This window comes from Callorhinus ursinus, unplaced genomic scaffold, assembly GCF_003265705.2.
Source record: "Callorhinus ursinus isolate GAN/ISIS: 27379988/994484 unplaced genomic scaffold, GSC_fseal_2.0 scaffold70, whole genome shotgun sequence".
Taxonomy (NCBI): Eukaryota; Metazoa; Chordata; class Mammalia; order Carnivora; family Otariidae; genus Callorhinus; species Callorhinus ursinus.
Window position 1 is genome coordinate 235,323 of NW_027397132.1, and position 14,688 is coordinate 250,010.

Below are 14,688 nucleotides of genomic sequence, written 5' to 3' on the forward strand. Positions count from 1 at the left end.
CGGACTGCGCCTGCGTGAAGTCGTAGCGGCGTGCGCGTAAGAGAAGGTCTCTGGGAACGAGACCCTGGTCCGCGGCGCGGTGAGGCGGGAGCGGGAGTCGGGGCGACGCGGAAGGGTGACGCGGAGCCGGACTGGGGGTGACTTGGGGCGGGAATCCGGGCTGCATTTGCTGGGCCGGACTTTTTGAGTGAGATCCTGTTTGACCTTTACTGGAGCCCGGTTCCCGGGCGGGGACAGGACGGAGGGGCAGCGAGTGTCGCAGCTGGGGTCAGGGACGGGGAGGTCTAGTGAGACGACCGAGGTTCCAAAGGCGAATGTGGAGGGGGTCGGGCTGGCCAGAGGGCCCCGGGGAGCGTCTGGGGAGGGGCCGGTCCCCCAGAGAGGACAGCGGCGGCGCGTCTCTAATTCAGGGGTTATTAGCTTGGGCAGGTTAATGAACTGGGGTAGAAAGAAAATTGCACCTTTAGTTTTCTCTGTGTGAAATGAGCATTTCCTTCCGTGACTGACGGAGTAGCGTTAACAGGGCCCTAAACTAAGTCGTGATTTCTAATGGGGATGAGTGTAAATGATGGCTGGAGACACAGTATCTGCGGCTACTACAAGCCATCGGTTACACCGATCCCTGCTGTGACAGGATGGCAGGATCTTGGTATTGCGTCGAAAAAACACTAGTATAGGAGGAGTTTTTTATTTTTTTATTTTTTTGTTTTATTTTTTTTTAAAGGGCACAATATGCTTTAATATAGGTATACACTGTGAAAGAATTCTCCCCATTGAGTTAGTTCACACATCCATCATCTCACATATTTGCTTTTTTTTTTTTTTTTTTGGTGAGAACATTTAAGTTCTACTTTCTTAGCAAGTTACAATTATACAATACCGTGTTAACGACTATAGTCACGATGTTATCCATTAGATTCTCAGATTTTATTTGTCTTATAACTGAAAGTTTGTACCCTTCACCAACCTCTCCCTATTTTCTCTATCTCCCAGCCAACCACCAATCGACTCTGTTTGAGTTTGCCTTTTGTCTTTCTCTTTAGGAGGAGTTTTTTAAAAACATCTTGATACTTATTTCGCTATCATTGGGGTTTTTTCTTGCAATGTGGTGTATTTCATTTAATGCATGTAAACACTTTATCTAATGTGGCTACTTGAAAATGTAAAATTAGACCTCGTAAGTGCAGATTGATTAATAACCGAGGCTCAGGAAGGGGAGTGACTTGCTGGCGGTCTTGGAGCAGTGCAGCCGAATGCAAAGGTGAGACTGGCTGGCTGTGGAACTGGGTTGCCTGTGAACCCAGGTCTGGGTACTGTATTAGACAGCCTCTCTTGACCAGCACCCTCGTGATACTAGTACAGAGGGCCCTTAGCATTCCATGTCTGGTGAGGCCTGCCGCTCTAACAGAAATATAACTTGAGCACAAATGTAATTTTACGTTTTCTTTTTTTTTTTTAATATTTTATTTATTTATTTGACAGAGAGAGCAGGAGAGGGAGAAGCACACTTCCCCGTTGAGGAGGGAGCCTGATGCTAGACTCCATCCCGAGACCCCGGGGTTATGACCTGAACAGAAGGCAGATGCTTAACTGACTGAGTCACGCAGGTGTCCCCCGATACTTTTATTGAAGAGTTTCAAGTGTGCAGACCAGGATCTCTAGCTTAGCACTGTCCAGTAGAAATATAATGCCAGCACATATATGATTTAAAATTTTTAAGTAGCCACCTTAAATAAAGCTTACAAATTGTGAAAACTAATGTTACATTTATTTATTTATTTATTTATTATTTATTTGACAGAGAGACATAGTGAGAGAAGGAACACAGGCAGGGGGAGTGGGAGAGGGAGAAGCAGGCTTCCCACGGAGCAGGGAGCCCGATGCGGGGCTCGATCCCAGGACCCTGGGATCATGGCCTGAGCCGAAGGCAGACGCTTAACCACTGAGCCACCCAGGGGCCCCTGTTACATTTTTTTTTAGCCCAGTATATCCAAAATTGTCATTTCAACATGTCAAAAGATTATTGTGTGTAATTTACCTCCTTTTTTTGGTATAAAATCTTTGAAATCTGGTGTGTGATTTGTTCTTAAAGTGTGTCTTCATTTAGACTAGAGACTTTTTAAGTGTTCAGTAGCCACATGTAGCCAGTGGCTACTATATTGAACAGCACAACTCTGGCCCATTTATCTACAAATTTTGCAGAAAAGGCATGCTTGAGTTCCCTGTGCAGAGTCCCAGAATGCTATTTTTTTTCCTAATAATACATTATAATGGCTACAATTTTTAAAGAATCTATTAAATGAGATGTACTAGAAACATCTCACTGAATGTTTATAACCTTGTGGTGAGGTCGGTAGGATCATCCTCATCTTGCAGCTGAAGAAATCTAGGCACAGGAAGGGCAAGGAATGGGCCTGGTCATACAGCTGTGGCCCTCTAACTTCAGTGCCCGGTCTCTTAGATCATGGCTTGATAATACCACTAGCTTATGTTTGTTGAGTGCTTACTGTGCCAGCACTGTGCTGCACACCATGTATCGGAGGCCTCATTTGATCGTTGCTGTGGTGCTGTGTGGGCGATGGTTCTAGTTAACCCCAGTTCACAGGGCAGGAGACTTGAGACCAGAGTGGCAAGTGCCCAGGGACTCATGGGTGCTTCTTTGGCAAAACTGAAATCTGAACCTAGGCGTTCTAATCTCAGCGCTCGTGCTTGTGACCACTTCTTTGTCTTTTCTCTGCCTTTTGTGACTACAGACCCAAGTAGTTTTCATTATGTTTCTGACTTGTGCCAGGCCCTGGTGGAGAAAGCCAGACATGGACCTCGCAAGATTGGCCCGGCTTTTCTCCGGACTCTGCCCTGTGGGACTGTCCATCCTCCAGCACCTCGGCCCTCTCAGAGCCAAATGGGCAGGAGGCAGGGAGGGGCCTGCATGGCTGAGGGCTGTGGGGCTGACTCGAGCCTGCAGCAGCTCCCCCTCACAGCTGCCCCTTGGCCAAGGGAACCAGAAGAACATGAGCAGCCTCAGCTCTGACCTGAGCCAGAGTGGCCCCACGGCCGCTCAGGAGGAAGAGGAGGAGAGCTTTGGGACCCTCTCCAACAAGTACTCCTCGAGGAGAATGTTCCGAAAATCGACAGCCCAGTTATATAACCTACGGCTCAGGGAACAGAGTGGTGAAGATGAGGAAAGGGGGCTGGAGCCAGAGATACGGCGGGGCCGGAAAAACACGCCTTACTGGTACTTCTTTCAATGCAAACACCTGATCAAAGAAGGGAAGGTGAGGGAACTTTTGGATTCTGTTGCTCCCGGTTCTACTCTCTGGAAGACCAGTATTTTGGAGGGGCCACCTTACCTTCCTGATCTCTAAATATGTGGATGCTTAGGGCTCTTCTGCCTTCACTCACCCTGGGTGCTTCATCGGGCAGTCCACCAGCCCCCTGGCTTTCACACACACCCCTCCCCACCCCCGTTGCAGTTCTCATGTTTGTATCTCCAGCCCGGCCTCCCCAGTCTGCATATCCAGCTACCTCACCAGCTTCCTGAGGCTCACCTAGACGGGCCTGAAAGTTTGGTTTCCAGCCTTGTTTTCCCTACACTGTCTTCATCTCACTAAATGGCGATTGCATTGTTGCATCCGCCCAGGCCAGAAGCCTTTGGGCCGTCCCTAACTCTTCTCTTTCTCTCACCAGCCGGAGCTTCAAAATGTTGCCAATCCTCGCAGTTCGCACAGCGCTACCCGTGAAAGCCCAGGCCTCTCCTTATCCCCACCCCTTCAGCTGTCACACTTGTCACTGAGCTCCCTGCCACCCTCACCACCTCCTTCTCCACATCTGCGCGCGGCACAGAGCCACCCTGTTAAAGTAGATTATGTTACTCTTCCTTCCAGGACTCTCAGTGTGTTCGATGACACTGATGTTCATTTTCTTAGGTGTTGATAATGACGTAGCATTTATGTTTAAAAATCTCTTAGAGGTGTGTGTTGAAGATTTGGGGAATGAAATGATGTAATGTCTGGAAATGTGCTTTAAAAAATTCATTTTGGGGGTGCCAGGGGGCGCTCAGTTGGTGAAGCGTCCAACTCTTGATCTCAGCTCAAGTCTTGATCTCAGGGTCGTGAGTTCAAACCCCACATTGGGCTCCAATTTAGGTGTGGAGCCTACTTAAAAAAAGAAAAATCGGTTTGGAGCAGGAGTACAGGGTATGGATGAACAAGATTAGCCAAATTTAATAACCATTGTAGTTACACTATTCTCTTTACTTTTGTGTATGTTTGAGCTGTTCCGTAATGAAAAGTTGAGAAATAAAGAGAAGCCAAAGCCCTCAGAATAGCTTATGAAGCCTGCAGGGTCTGCCTTCCACCCCTCCTTACCTCTCTACTCTTATCTCTTCCGCACGATGCTACAGCCATCCAGGCCTCCTCTCTGCTCCTCCCAACTCCAACTCCCAGGCACACTTCTGCCTCAGGGCCTTTGCACTGGCTGTTTTTCTCAGACAGTGTTGTTCCTTCCCTCACCTCCTTCAGATCATTGTTCTGTCACCTTCTGGGTGAAGCCCTGCTTGGCTGTCATATCTAAAACTGAATCTCCCATCCCCTTCTTTGGGCGCTTCTTGCTTTATTTTTGTTTTAAAACCTAGCATCGTTTGACACAGTATATATTTTTCTTAGTTATTTCACTCGGCGTAGGTCTTTCCACACTAGAAGATGTGTTCTGTGAAGGAGTTCCCTCTTGTTCACAGCTGTATCCCCAGCAAATAGACCTTGCCTGGTACATAGCGGGATTCAGTCATTGTTGGTTGAACCACCAGATGAAAAAAAAATTAAGTTGTAAAGGAGTGAACTGAGGATTTAAAGGGGATGGTGTAAGGAGTAGGGGTGGGTAGAGACGACTGTGGGCCATGGGGCTTTGCAGCCAGAGGAAGCTGGTCACTCGGGGCTGCCGTGTTGCGCCATCACAGGAGGTGTTGCTGTGAATGGCCCCCTGCGATCGTGCAGCACAGTGGCCCTGAGTGTGCAGAACCCAGTCTCCCATTCCCGCTTAGACCCAGGGGGCTGGCACTACAGATGGGGTCACCCAGGAGGCAAGGGCAGGACAGATCCCGGATTTGCAGAATTAACATTTTCTGAGGACTTACTGAGGGCCAGGCCCTGGCTCTACTGTAGGCCCACAAAGGGGCAAAGACATGGATGGCCCTGCTTTCAAGGAGTCCATCGTCTGGCTGGAGGGAAGGCAGCCATGGCAGTGGGGCCAAGAGCCTTCATAGGTGGTGGGAGCTCGGTGGGCTTTTCCTCCTGGCCACCACAAAGCCCTCTTGCGGCAGAGCGCAGGGACCAAGAGACTGGTGGCAGAGGCCCAGCACGGCTGTGTGGCTCCTGGGCAGGCCTGGGCGGGTCCCTCATTCTCCGTCTCCCTCCCGCTGCTGAGGCTCTCTGAGGCCGCCCTGAGCCCCCTCCCGTGTTCCCTCCCAGCTGGCCGAGGCCCTGGATCTGTTTGAGCAGCAGATGCTGAAGGAGGAGCGACTCCAGCCCCTCGAGTGCAACTACACGGTGCTGATTGGGGGCTGTGGGCGGGCCGGATACCTGAAGAAGGCCTTCCGCCTCTACAACGATGTGAGTGGGGGGGCCCAGGGCCGGGGGGAGGGGGCGAGGCTCCAGAGAGCCTGGGCTTTAGAGGCAGAGAGAGCCGGGCATGCATGGTGGGATGTCACCTGCGGTCAGACTAACCTCCCAGCCTTTGTTTCATCCTCTGTAAAGTGGAGGTGATCTTGGATGATGACATGAGATGCGCCGGAAGGTCCTCCAGCACCTGCCTTGACCACGGCAGGGCCCACGCGCCCCCTTCCTTCTCCCCCATTGCCCCAGGTGTGTTCACGTCCCCTCACCCCTACTTACTCCCCACACCGGACACACATGCGCACTTGACTTCCAAAGCTGGTCCTCTGAAAAGGGCTTTCATTCTTCTTGAAAGATGGTTTTGCTTTATATTCATCCACTTCCTGTGTTATCTTTATTGTTCTCACAGCCAGGAAGCTGTTTCCTCTGTGAGTCCAGAAAGAGCTTTGCCTAGGAGGATAGTAGGCTCTAGTAGGAGTGATCCCACCCTCTCTCACCGCCAGGACCTGGGCTCATCCTTTATCCCAGCAAGACTTCTTGTCATTTGGGATGCGCCTGCCCGAGGCCAGGTCATCTCTAGCTGGAAGCAAGGGGGAGGAATTGTGGTTACAAAGGATAAAGTGACGTATCCTCTAATAGACCTACTGAAATATCCTGGTGGGGAATGATGGGAGGCTTCCCCGACCAGCAGAAAAGCGTTCAGGTGCCAAGTGAGGGGCGGCTGGTGCCAGGGGTTGTTGCCTGTGGTTCTTGGTTCACAGTGCGGTAGCAGCCCTTCCTCACATGCGCAGGATCCTTAAGTGACTTACTACCTGTCACCTCAGAGAAGCGCAGTTCCCTCTTTCTTGCTTTAAGTTATTCTCCGTCAGTTTGCTGCTTATTTTTTTTTAAATTTTTTATTTTGGAACAATTTCAGGTTTATAGCAAAGCTGCAAAGACAGTAGAAAAAGTTCCCAAATACCCGTCACCCAGCTAATCCCCATATTAGCATCTTGTGTAGTGATGGTGCATTTGTCAGAACTAAGAAACCACCGCTGGTACATGACTATGGACTGAACTCCAGATTTTACTTGGATCTCACCACATTTTTCCACCAAGATCCTCTTTCTATTCCAGTATCCAGTCTGGGTTCTCCATTCTGTGACATTTTTAGAGTTTCCTTTTTTTCCCCTGACATTGACAGATTTAGGGAGTATTGGTCAGGGATTTTGTAGAATGTCTCTATATTTGTACTTTCCTTTTTTTTAAAAAAGATTTTATTTATTAGAGAGAGCGCACAAGCGAGGGGTGGGCAGAGGGAGAAGCAGACTCCCCGCTGAGCAGAGGCTTAACCGATGGAGCCACCCAGGAGTCGCTTTCTTGTGACAAGGCTGGGCTTACGGGCTCGGGGAAGGGCTTTCACAAAGGTGAAGTGCCCTTTTCCTGTCAGGGGACTTATCAGAGAGGACACATACCTTGGTCACTTGGTGAAAGTGGTGTGTGCCAGCTTTCTCCACCACTACTATTTTTCCTTTGCCATTTTCTGTGCATGTCCTTTGCAGCCCTTATTACTGTTGTTGATTACTTATTTGTCTGTTATGTTTCCTCCTGTCTGGAGTGGAAGCTCGATGAAAACAGGCTGTGTCCTGTAACCACTGGTGGCCAGTGCCCAGCCTGTAGTAAGTCCTCAGGACACATTTGTCGTTTATGTGAGGACGCACACAGCATACATCATCCTCAAAGTCGGGATCACCATCCTTATTTTTCAGATGAGGAAACAGAGGCCCAGAGAGATGAAGGGCCATGTCCAAGGTCACCCTGCTTGAGAGCATTGGGGCTGGGATTTGAGTCCCAAATGGCCTGACTCTGAGAACAAGGCTCTTTACACTCCTCTGCAAGCAGCTTGTCACCTGTGCTCGGTCAGATGGCCCTTCTCTGGGAAAGAGCACTTGGGTTTACCAGGAGCTTCTCAAACTCCAGCTTGCTCAGTCACCTGGAGGGCTTGATGACCCCCGGGTTTGTGACTCTGCAGGGCAATGGGTGGGGAGGAGGTCCTGAGATGCTGCAGTGACATGCTCCTGGCCGCTGCTGGTCTGGGGGCCACTCTCCTAGCTGACCCTCACAACAACCTTTCAAGGTGACGGTATCATCCCCGTTTTTCCAACAAGGAGCTAACTTGCCCACGACCCCTCAGTTAGTAAACGCTGGAGCTGGGGTTTGACTGTCCCCTCCTGCCTTTTCCCAGACCAGCTCCACCACATGGGTCTTAACAGTTAGGGTGACCTGGGAGCATCAGAAGGATCCTGCTACAGGCATCTCAGGCCCAGAGTGGGCTGATGGCCGTGGGGAGGATAACTTTTTGCTTGGTGCATCTGGATGCAGGGTCCGTTTTCAGAGCCCTCTGGCCGAGTCAGGGTTTTGGAGGAGGAGCCTCTGACATGTCACTCAGTTCCGCCTTAGCACAGGCCCTGCTAGCAGATCTGTTTAATGCAGGAACAGGGTCCTCTCTAGCTTTCCCTCAGGGTGGCTGTCACCTGTGTGTCCAGCTGACCCCAGAGCCACCTCCAGATGTCTTCCCATCTCCACAGATGAAGAAACGGGACCTGGAGCCCTCAGATGCCACGTATACAGCCCTGTTCAACGTCTGCGCCGAGTCCCCCTGGAAGGACTCTGCACTGCAGAGCGCCCTGAAGCTCCGGCAGCAGCTCCAGGCCCGAAACTTCCAGCTCAACTTGAAAACGTACCATGCACTGCTGAAGATGGCTGCCATGTGTGCAGACCTCAGGATGTGCCTCGATGTGTTCAAGGTGAGGTTTCCCCTTCCTTCCTTCTCCCCACGGCGCGGCCAGTCCCACGTGGCAGACGTGAGGCTGTGGCTCTCTGTCCCTCACGGGAGGGCTCAGGGGCTGATGAGGAGTCGGGCTCGGGTTCACCACCTCTCAGAAGCCTCAGTCTGACAGCTGAAGAGGCCCCATCCCTAGGAGGGCGGTGGGCTGTGTGTGCTGTGGCTCCGTATGTGGGACCCCTTGGTGCCGCAGCAGAGGGCGGGGCTTCAGAGCACTAGGGACGAATCCGTGCTCCCCAGGGAAGGCCTCCTGCTTAGAACAGTGAACAAAAATACCCGGTTTCCAGGAAGTGCCAGGTTCGAGGGAAGCAAGGGAGTGGGGGCCTGAGAGTGCTGAGCAGGGGCCTGTGTCAGGGCTTTGGCCCAAAGCCTCTTTTTTTTTTTTTTTTTTTTTTTTTTTTAAGTGTGCTCCATGCTGGAGCTTGGAGCCCATGTGGGGCTTGAACTCTCAACTCTGACATCAAGACCTGAGCTGAGGTCAAGATCAAATGGGCCACCCAGGGGCCCCCTGGAGCCTCTTATTCCCCGGCTATAAGGAGGCTTTTTATTCCCAGTTCCAGAGAAGGAGACAGTGAGGGGGTTTAAGCAGGGAGCAGCACGAGCTGGGTGGTGGTTCTGCCCTCTCAGTTTGGGAAGGGAGACAAACATGAGTTAACACCTAAAGGCAGACTCTAGGTCCCCATGACCAAACCTCAGAACCGCGGCACACCCTTGGCAGCCTGGTCTTCCCTCGGGCCCATGGGCACGCTTGCTCTTTGCTCGTAGCTTCAGTCTCGCTTTTTCCATCGCTGACTGACGCTTTTCCTCACTGCACGTCACGAGGTCCCGCCCGCCCCTCGCAGGAGAGACGACCTGATGGGCTGTCCGGCTGCAGAGCAGCCTTTGACCAGGCCGTGGGTTGGCTACCTTGAGCTGGCCTGCCCTGCGGGAGAGGCAGGATCGTGGGGTCTCACGCCTGGAAACCTTGAGAGTAATGCATCCCCCCGAAGGGTGCTGTGTGAGAGGCAGGTAGCTGAAGCTTCCAGAAGAGGGCAGTGTGGCTGATAGGCCTCTGATCTGTCCAGAGATGCCATTGATATTTTATGCAGGTCACTAGCTGGTGGGGGAGAGGGACAAGTTAAGAGACAGCTGTGATTGTCCAGGAAGAGGGAGCACAAACTAAAACCTCCCGGAGAGGGGCGCCTGGGTGGCTCAGTCGGTTCAGCGTCTGCCTTCGCCTCAGGTCATGATCTCAGGGTCCTGGGATCGAGCCCTGCATCGGGCTCCCTGCTCGGCGGGAAGCCTGTTTCTCCCTCTCCCTCTGCCCCTCCCCCCTGCTCATTCTCTCTCTCAAATAAATAAATAAGTGAATCCTAAAAAAAATAAAATAAAACCTCACTGAGGTGGAAGGTTTGGCGACAGAGGTGGGGACGGGAGAGTGGCAGTGGTGGGGTAGGGTGGGGACAGCCATGCTCACAAGAGGAACGGAGGAAGTCGGGCCCGAAGAGGAGCCCCTGAGGGGCCGAGAGGTGGAAGAACATCTCAAGAAGGCAGTGGCCAACCCCGACAGGCCTGAGGGAGGCCAGGGGTAGCAAGCGCCATGGGCACGTGCTGTGGGTAGGCACCACCCTCGGTGGTGGGGTTGTTCCAGACACCCTCTAGGGCGGGTCCCGCCTGTGATCCTGCTCTAGGGATGAGGAGGCTGGGGCCGGGGAGCTTCCTGCCGTGCCCACGCTCACAGGCGGCCAGTGGCAAAGCTGGAACTTGAAGCCAGCTCTGTGCAGTTCCAGTGCCTCAAGCACAGGGGCTAAAAGTCGCTGCTGGTGTGGTCTTTGCAGAGGGGCTGGCCAGGAGTGATTGCGCCAGCCAGGGAGAGCAGCCTGAAAGGAGAGGAGGAGGGAGTGCAGAGAGGAGGTAGTTCCGAGCCACACTAGAGCCACATTCACGTCCCGCCTCTTCAAGGTGCACGGCCCAGGGCCTGCCCCAGGAGTGTCTGTCCTGAGTCAGAGCCCTTGGGCCCCGGCCCGGGCTCTGCCACCAGTTCTCACTGTGGCCTCCACTCCTTCCTCCAGGAAATCGTCCAGAAAGGGCATGCAGTCACAGAGGAGACCTTCAGTTACCTGCTCATGGGCTGCATCCAGGACAAGAAGACAGGTTTCCGATACGCCCTACAGGTCTGTCCCTCCCAGCTCTGCCTTTCTGCCTCTCCTGCTGTCTCCCTTCTCCTGTGCACCTGTATCGGGCGCAATTGATGATCACGTGTGCATTTGAGGACCTGCAACTGCCCCATGCTAGGTGGTTTTATGTTTGCAATATTTTGGTCTTCACAAAGCACGCTGCTCCCCGTCGTTTTACAGATGGCAGCGGGGGAGGCTCGAGGAGGCCGCATGGCTGCCCCCCGAGTGAGGACACAGCCAGCCTGCGCTCTTTCACTTGCCGAGTGGCCTTCTGGGCAGCTAGCTCATATCAGCGAAGCTTACAGTCTTGCCCAGAGTGCTTGTTCAGCCTGCCTCCCACAGGCCCCCACTCAGCATTTCTGCATGTAGTCCTGAGAGATTCTCACGGACATCAGGGTTGAGATACACCGCTCTGATTCTACCTCAGCTCCCCAGAGAGAACCTCCCCCACCCCCAGTCCAGTGGTAGCAATGGTACACCACAGGTGGGAAGGGCTCAGATCTCACCTAGAGCCCTCCAGCTTATGCTGGGGCCCACAGACCCGCAGCATCAGCCTCACCTGGGAGCTTGTCAGAAAAGCAGGGTCTCAGCCCCACCGTGGGCTTACTGTGTCCAGATCGGCATTTCAGCAAGATCCCCAGGTGGCTGATCGATGTGGAGGCTGAGCCCTAGGGACCTGGGACAGCCCTGGACCAGATGCTTGCTTTCCCTCTGGAAGGAGTAGCTTTCTAGTGAAAATCAGCCAAGATCTAGTTCTCCCTTTCTTTGTTCTGGATCTGTTCTAGTTAGAAACAGTCTGTAGTGCTAATAGCTGGTTTGTGTTGTGCATTTATTAAACTGCTCAAGCTAGGTACCATCAGCCCCATTTTACGGTAACTGGCCTGAGGTCTCACAGCTATGAAGCAGAGCTGGGATTTGAACCGAGGTCTGTCCAACTCCTAGAGCCTGCATCCCTGCTAAACCTCAGTTCTGTCAGTGTTTCCCCATGGAGGTGCCTGCTGAGACCCTTGCCCTCCTTAAGACCCTCTCAGGTGTGCAGTGGACCTCTTGCAGGCTGTCCCAACCTGGGCCTGAACAGTCCCTGCCTTGTCTGCACACTTATCCCTGATGAGGACAGGAAGTCGGATGTGAGCTCTCCTCCCACTGAATGTGGCCGTCCTTTGAGCTCGCAAAGAATCCAATGTGACCAATGAGCCCTGTGTGGCATCTTAGAAACGGCGTGGTCTTGGTGTCAGAGTGACCCAGACGTGACCAGAGTGGTCCTTTGTGGAGAACACACTGAGTGTGCTAGGTGCTGTGCTGTGGGATGAAAATGATCTCATCTCAGGAGGAAACAGGGCTGCCTGGGCCCCCAGCTTGGGAGGTGCTCTTCCTGGCTGAGCCCCCTTCCACCGTGCCCGCCCTGTGCTCTCATACTTCCTGGAGGCTGCGTGGGACAGGGCACACAGTGGGCACTCAGGAAGTGCTGCTAAATCCAGTTCTTAAGTCAGCCTAAACTCTTCCAGAACCTAGCCTCTGTGATCGTCCCTCCCCAGAGAAGTACAGAGAAGGTGGGCAGGGACCCAGGGCAAAGTCTGTTCCCAGTACAGGGGCCCTGGGAAGAGGCAGAGAGATGAAAGTGGAAGAACAGTTTTGGGGTGAGCTAGGGAGAGGAAAGGAGTAGCGCCCCTGTGAAGTCTCCCAGAGAGTCCTCAGATTCTTAGGATTCTTAGTTGTCTAGAGCCTGGCATCGGGTTAGATGCTCTCCAGCTCCTTCCTGGCCCCTTGCACTTGCTGAATGGTTGTTGACTGCTTGCGTCTGCTCGCTGACGGCTCTTCTGAGAAGGAGCACGGAGCTGAGCTTGTCTCTCCCAGCAGGTGTGGAGGCAGATGCTGAGTCTGGGGCTCCAGCCGAGCCAGCATGGCTACAACCTACTCCTGGGGGCAGCTCGAGACTGCGGCTTGGGGGACCCAGAGGTGGCCTCAGCACTGCTCCTGAGGCCCAGGGAGGAGACGGTCATGCTCCAGCCTCTGGCACGTGGGTTTCGGGCAAAGAGGAGAGCCCGGGCCTGGCTGGGCAACGGCATGTCAGTCAGGCTGCATGTGGAGGCCCTGGAGAGACAGCTGTTTCTGGAACCTTCTCAGGTGCTTGAGGGCCTTCCAGAGCCTTGCGAAGCCAGAGCCCCCAGCAAGGCCCAGCCTGAGGTGGAAACTAAGAAGGAGCCCGAACACATGGTGGCCCTCACTTCCTTGGCCCCAGAACCTTCTTGCTGGGGGCTGGAGGCCAACCTCCTGACCTTGGGAGCAGTTCCCCCAGCTGTGGTCTCCTTTGGGACTGTGACCACCCCAGCTGACAGGCTGGCCTTGATGGGGGGCCTGGAGGGCTTCTTGGGCAAGATGGCAGAACATGGGCTCCGGCCCAACATCAAAACCCTCACGCTGCTGGCTGAGGTGGTGGAGCCCGGGAGTCCCGCGGAGTCCTCACTGCTGACCGTCCTGGACACGTACCAGGTGGAAGCTGATGTGACGTTCTTCAACACACTGATGAGGAAGAAGAGCAAGCTTGGCGATCTGGAGGGGGCGAAGGTGAGGGGCTCAGAGGCGGGCACGAGGTTCAAGGCTGGGGGCCCCTCCTTGCCGTTCCCTCCTCTGACCTTCCGACAGCAGGACCTGGCTCCCCTGCAGGGGGCGTCACCTGTTCCCGAGGTAGGTGGGCAGGCTGACTAGAGCCTCCGTTCTGGGCCTGGGCTTGGGCCAAGCTGAGAATGGAGGAGGGGTGAACCAGCCGGCTGCGCTGCCCGTCCCCATTGAGGAGCTCACAGGTGGGTGTAGGCAGACGTCCTCACGCTGCCCGAGGGGCATGTGGCCTAAGAGCCTGGTGGCTCCTGAGTGTCCCCACCCTTTGGCCACACCCCCCGACCCCCACACACTGATCCAGCCGTCTGTGTTAGATGCCGTTGGAAGAGCTCCCCATCTGTTTCTCTCTTCGCTGACCACACCACAAGGCTTTGCCAGTATGAGGCTTCCCCCATTGCACAGATGGGGACACCGGAGCCCTTGTGCAATTTTGTCCACGTGTCTGCATGACAGAGCACTGACCCGGGCTCTCGTGGGCATCAAAGGTGACAGGGATGCAGCCTCTGCCTTCAGGCCCTGAGTGCAGAGCACGCCGCCCTCTGGACAAGCTGAACAGGGTAGAGCCCCTCCCTGAGCCGGCCAGGCTGCGAGGGCGTCTTCCTTCTCAGCCTCCGCTGCACTTCCCACACTGTTGTTGTCCCGCCCTGGACTGTGGGGCCAGGGCCTCGGAGACCTCGGTGCTCACCTGACGTTGACGGCCCCAGTGCTGGGATGGACGGCCAGCGGAGGAGCAGGGCTTCGGGGAGGGGGGCAGGGCGTGGTGGAGACGGGCTAGAAGGCCGGGGGTCCTCGCAGAGCCGCCGAACGCCGGGGAGCTGGGGGCCTGCGAGCCGGGCTGAGACCCGCACCCAGTGTGGTCACGGAGGGAGCAGGAAGGCCTCTGAGCAGAGCTGTGCCCCTGAGGTCTCCGGCCAGCCACGGGCTTCAGCTGGGAAGGCTCCTGCCACACGTGGCGGGTCACAGCTTACGGTAGTGCCGTCCCCGTCCCCACAGGCGCTGCTGCCACTCCTGGCAGAGAGGGGCCTTACCCCCAACTTGCAGACCTTCTGCAGCCTGGCCACCGGGTGCCACAGGCCAGCAGATGGTCTGCAGCTGCTTGCGGACATGAAGGTGAGTGGGTCCAGGCCGGGGGGGGGGGGGTGACCCCTGGTGCTAACTTGGGGTGCTCAGGGAGAGAGCTGGGCCCTCCTGAACCCCCAGGCCTCTGCACCCAGACAGCACGTGTGCATGGGGGCAGGGAGAGTGTGGTCGCTCTAGCTTGAGAAAAAGTGGACCCTGGTGAGTTGCTGCAGGAACTGGCATTGAAAGCGTTAGTCTTTTTTTTTAATAATTTTTTATTGTTATGTTAATCACCATACATTACATCATTAGTTTTTGATGTAGTGTTCCATGATTCATTGTTTGTGCATAACACCCAGTGCTCCACGCAGAACGTGCCCTCTTTAATACCCATCACCAGGCCAACCCAACCCTCCACCCCCCC

At 54.3% G+C, this 14,688-nt stretch overlaps 1 protein-coding gene across 5 annotated transcripts in view; it reads left to right on the forward strand.

Moving 5' to 3' along the window:
• Nucleotide 1: 1 nt before the first annotated feature.
• The window catches only part of PTCD1 (pentatricopeptide repeat domain 1), a 17,890-nt gene continuing 3,203 nt past the window's right edge, over nt 2-14,688 (forward strand). Inside the window, exons 1-8 of one of the 5 annotated variants that reach the window (XM_025863679.2) lie at nt 52-79; nt 1,044-1,261; nt 2,792-3,275; nt 5,466-5,606; nt 8,177-8,395; nt 10,485-10,586; nt 12,447-13,154; nt 14,199-14,315. In XM_025863679.2, the coding sequence (XP_025719464.2) occupies nt 1,254-1,261; nt 2,792-3,275; nt 5,466-5,606; nt 8,177-8,395; nt 10,485-10,586; nt 12,447-13,154; nt 14,199-14,315 (1,779 nt within the window). In that variant the 5' untranslated portion in view covers nt 52-79; nt 1,044-1,253. The other 4 variants (XM_025863680.2, XM_025863683.2, XM_025863682.2 and 1 more) reach the window with 4 other exon arrangements.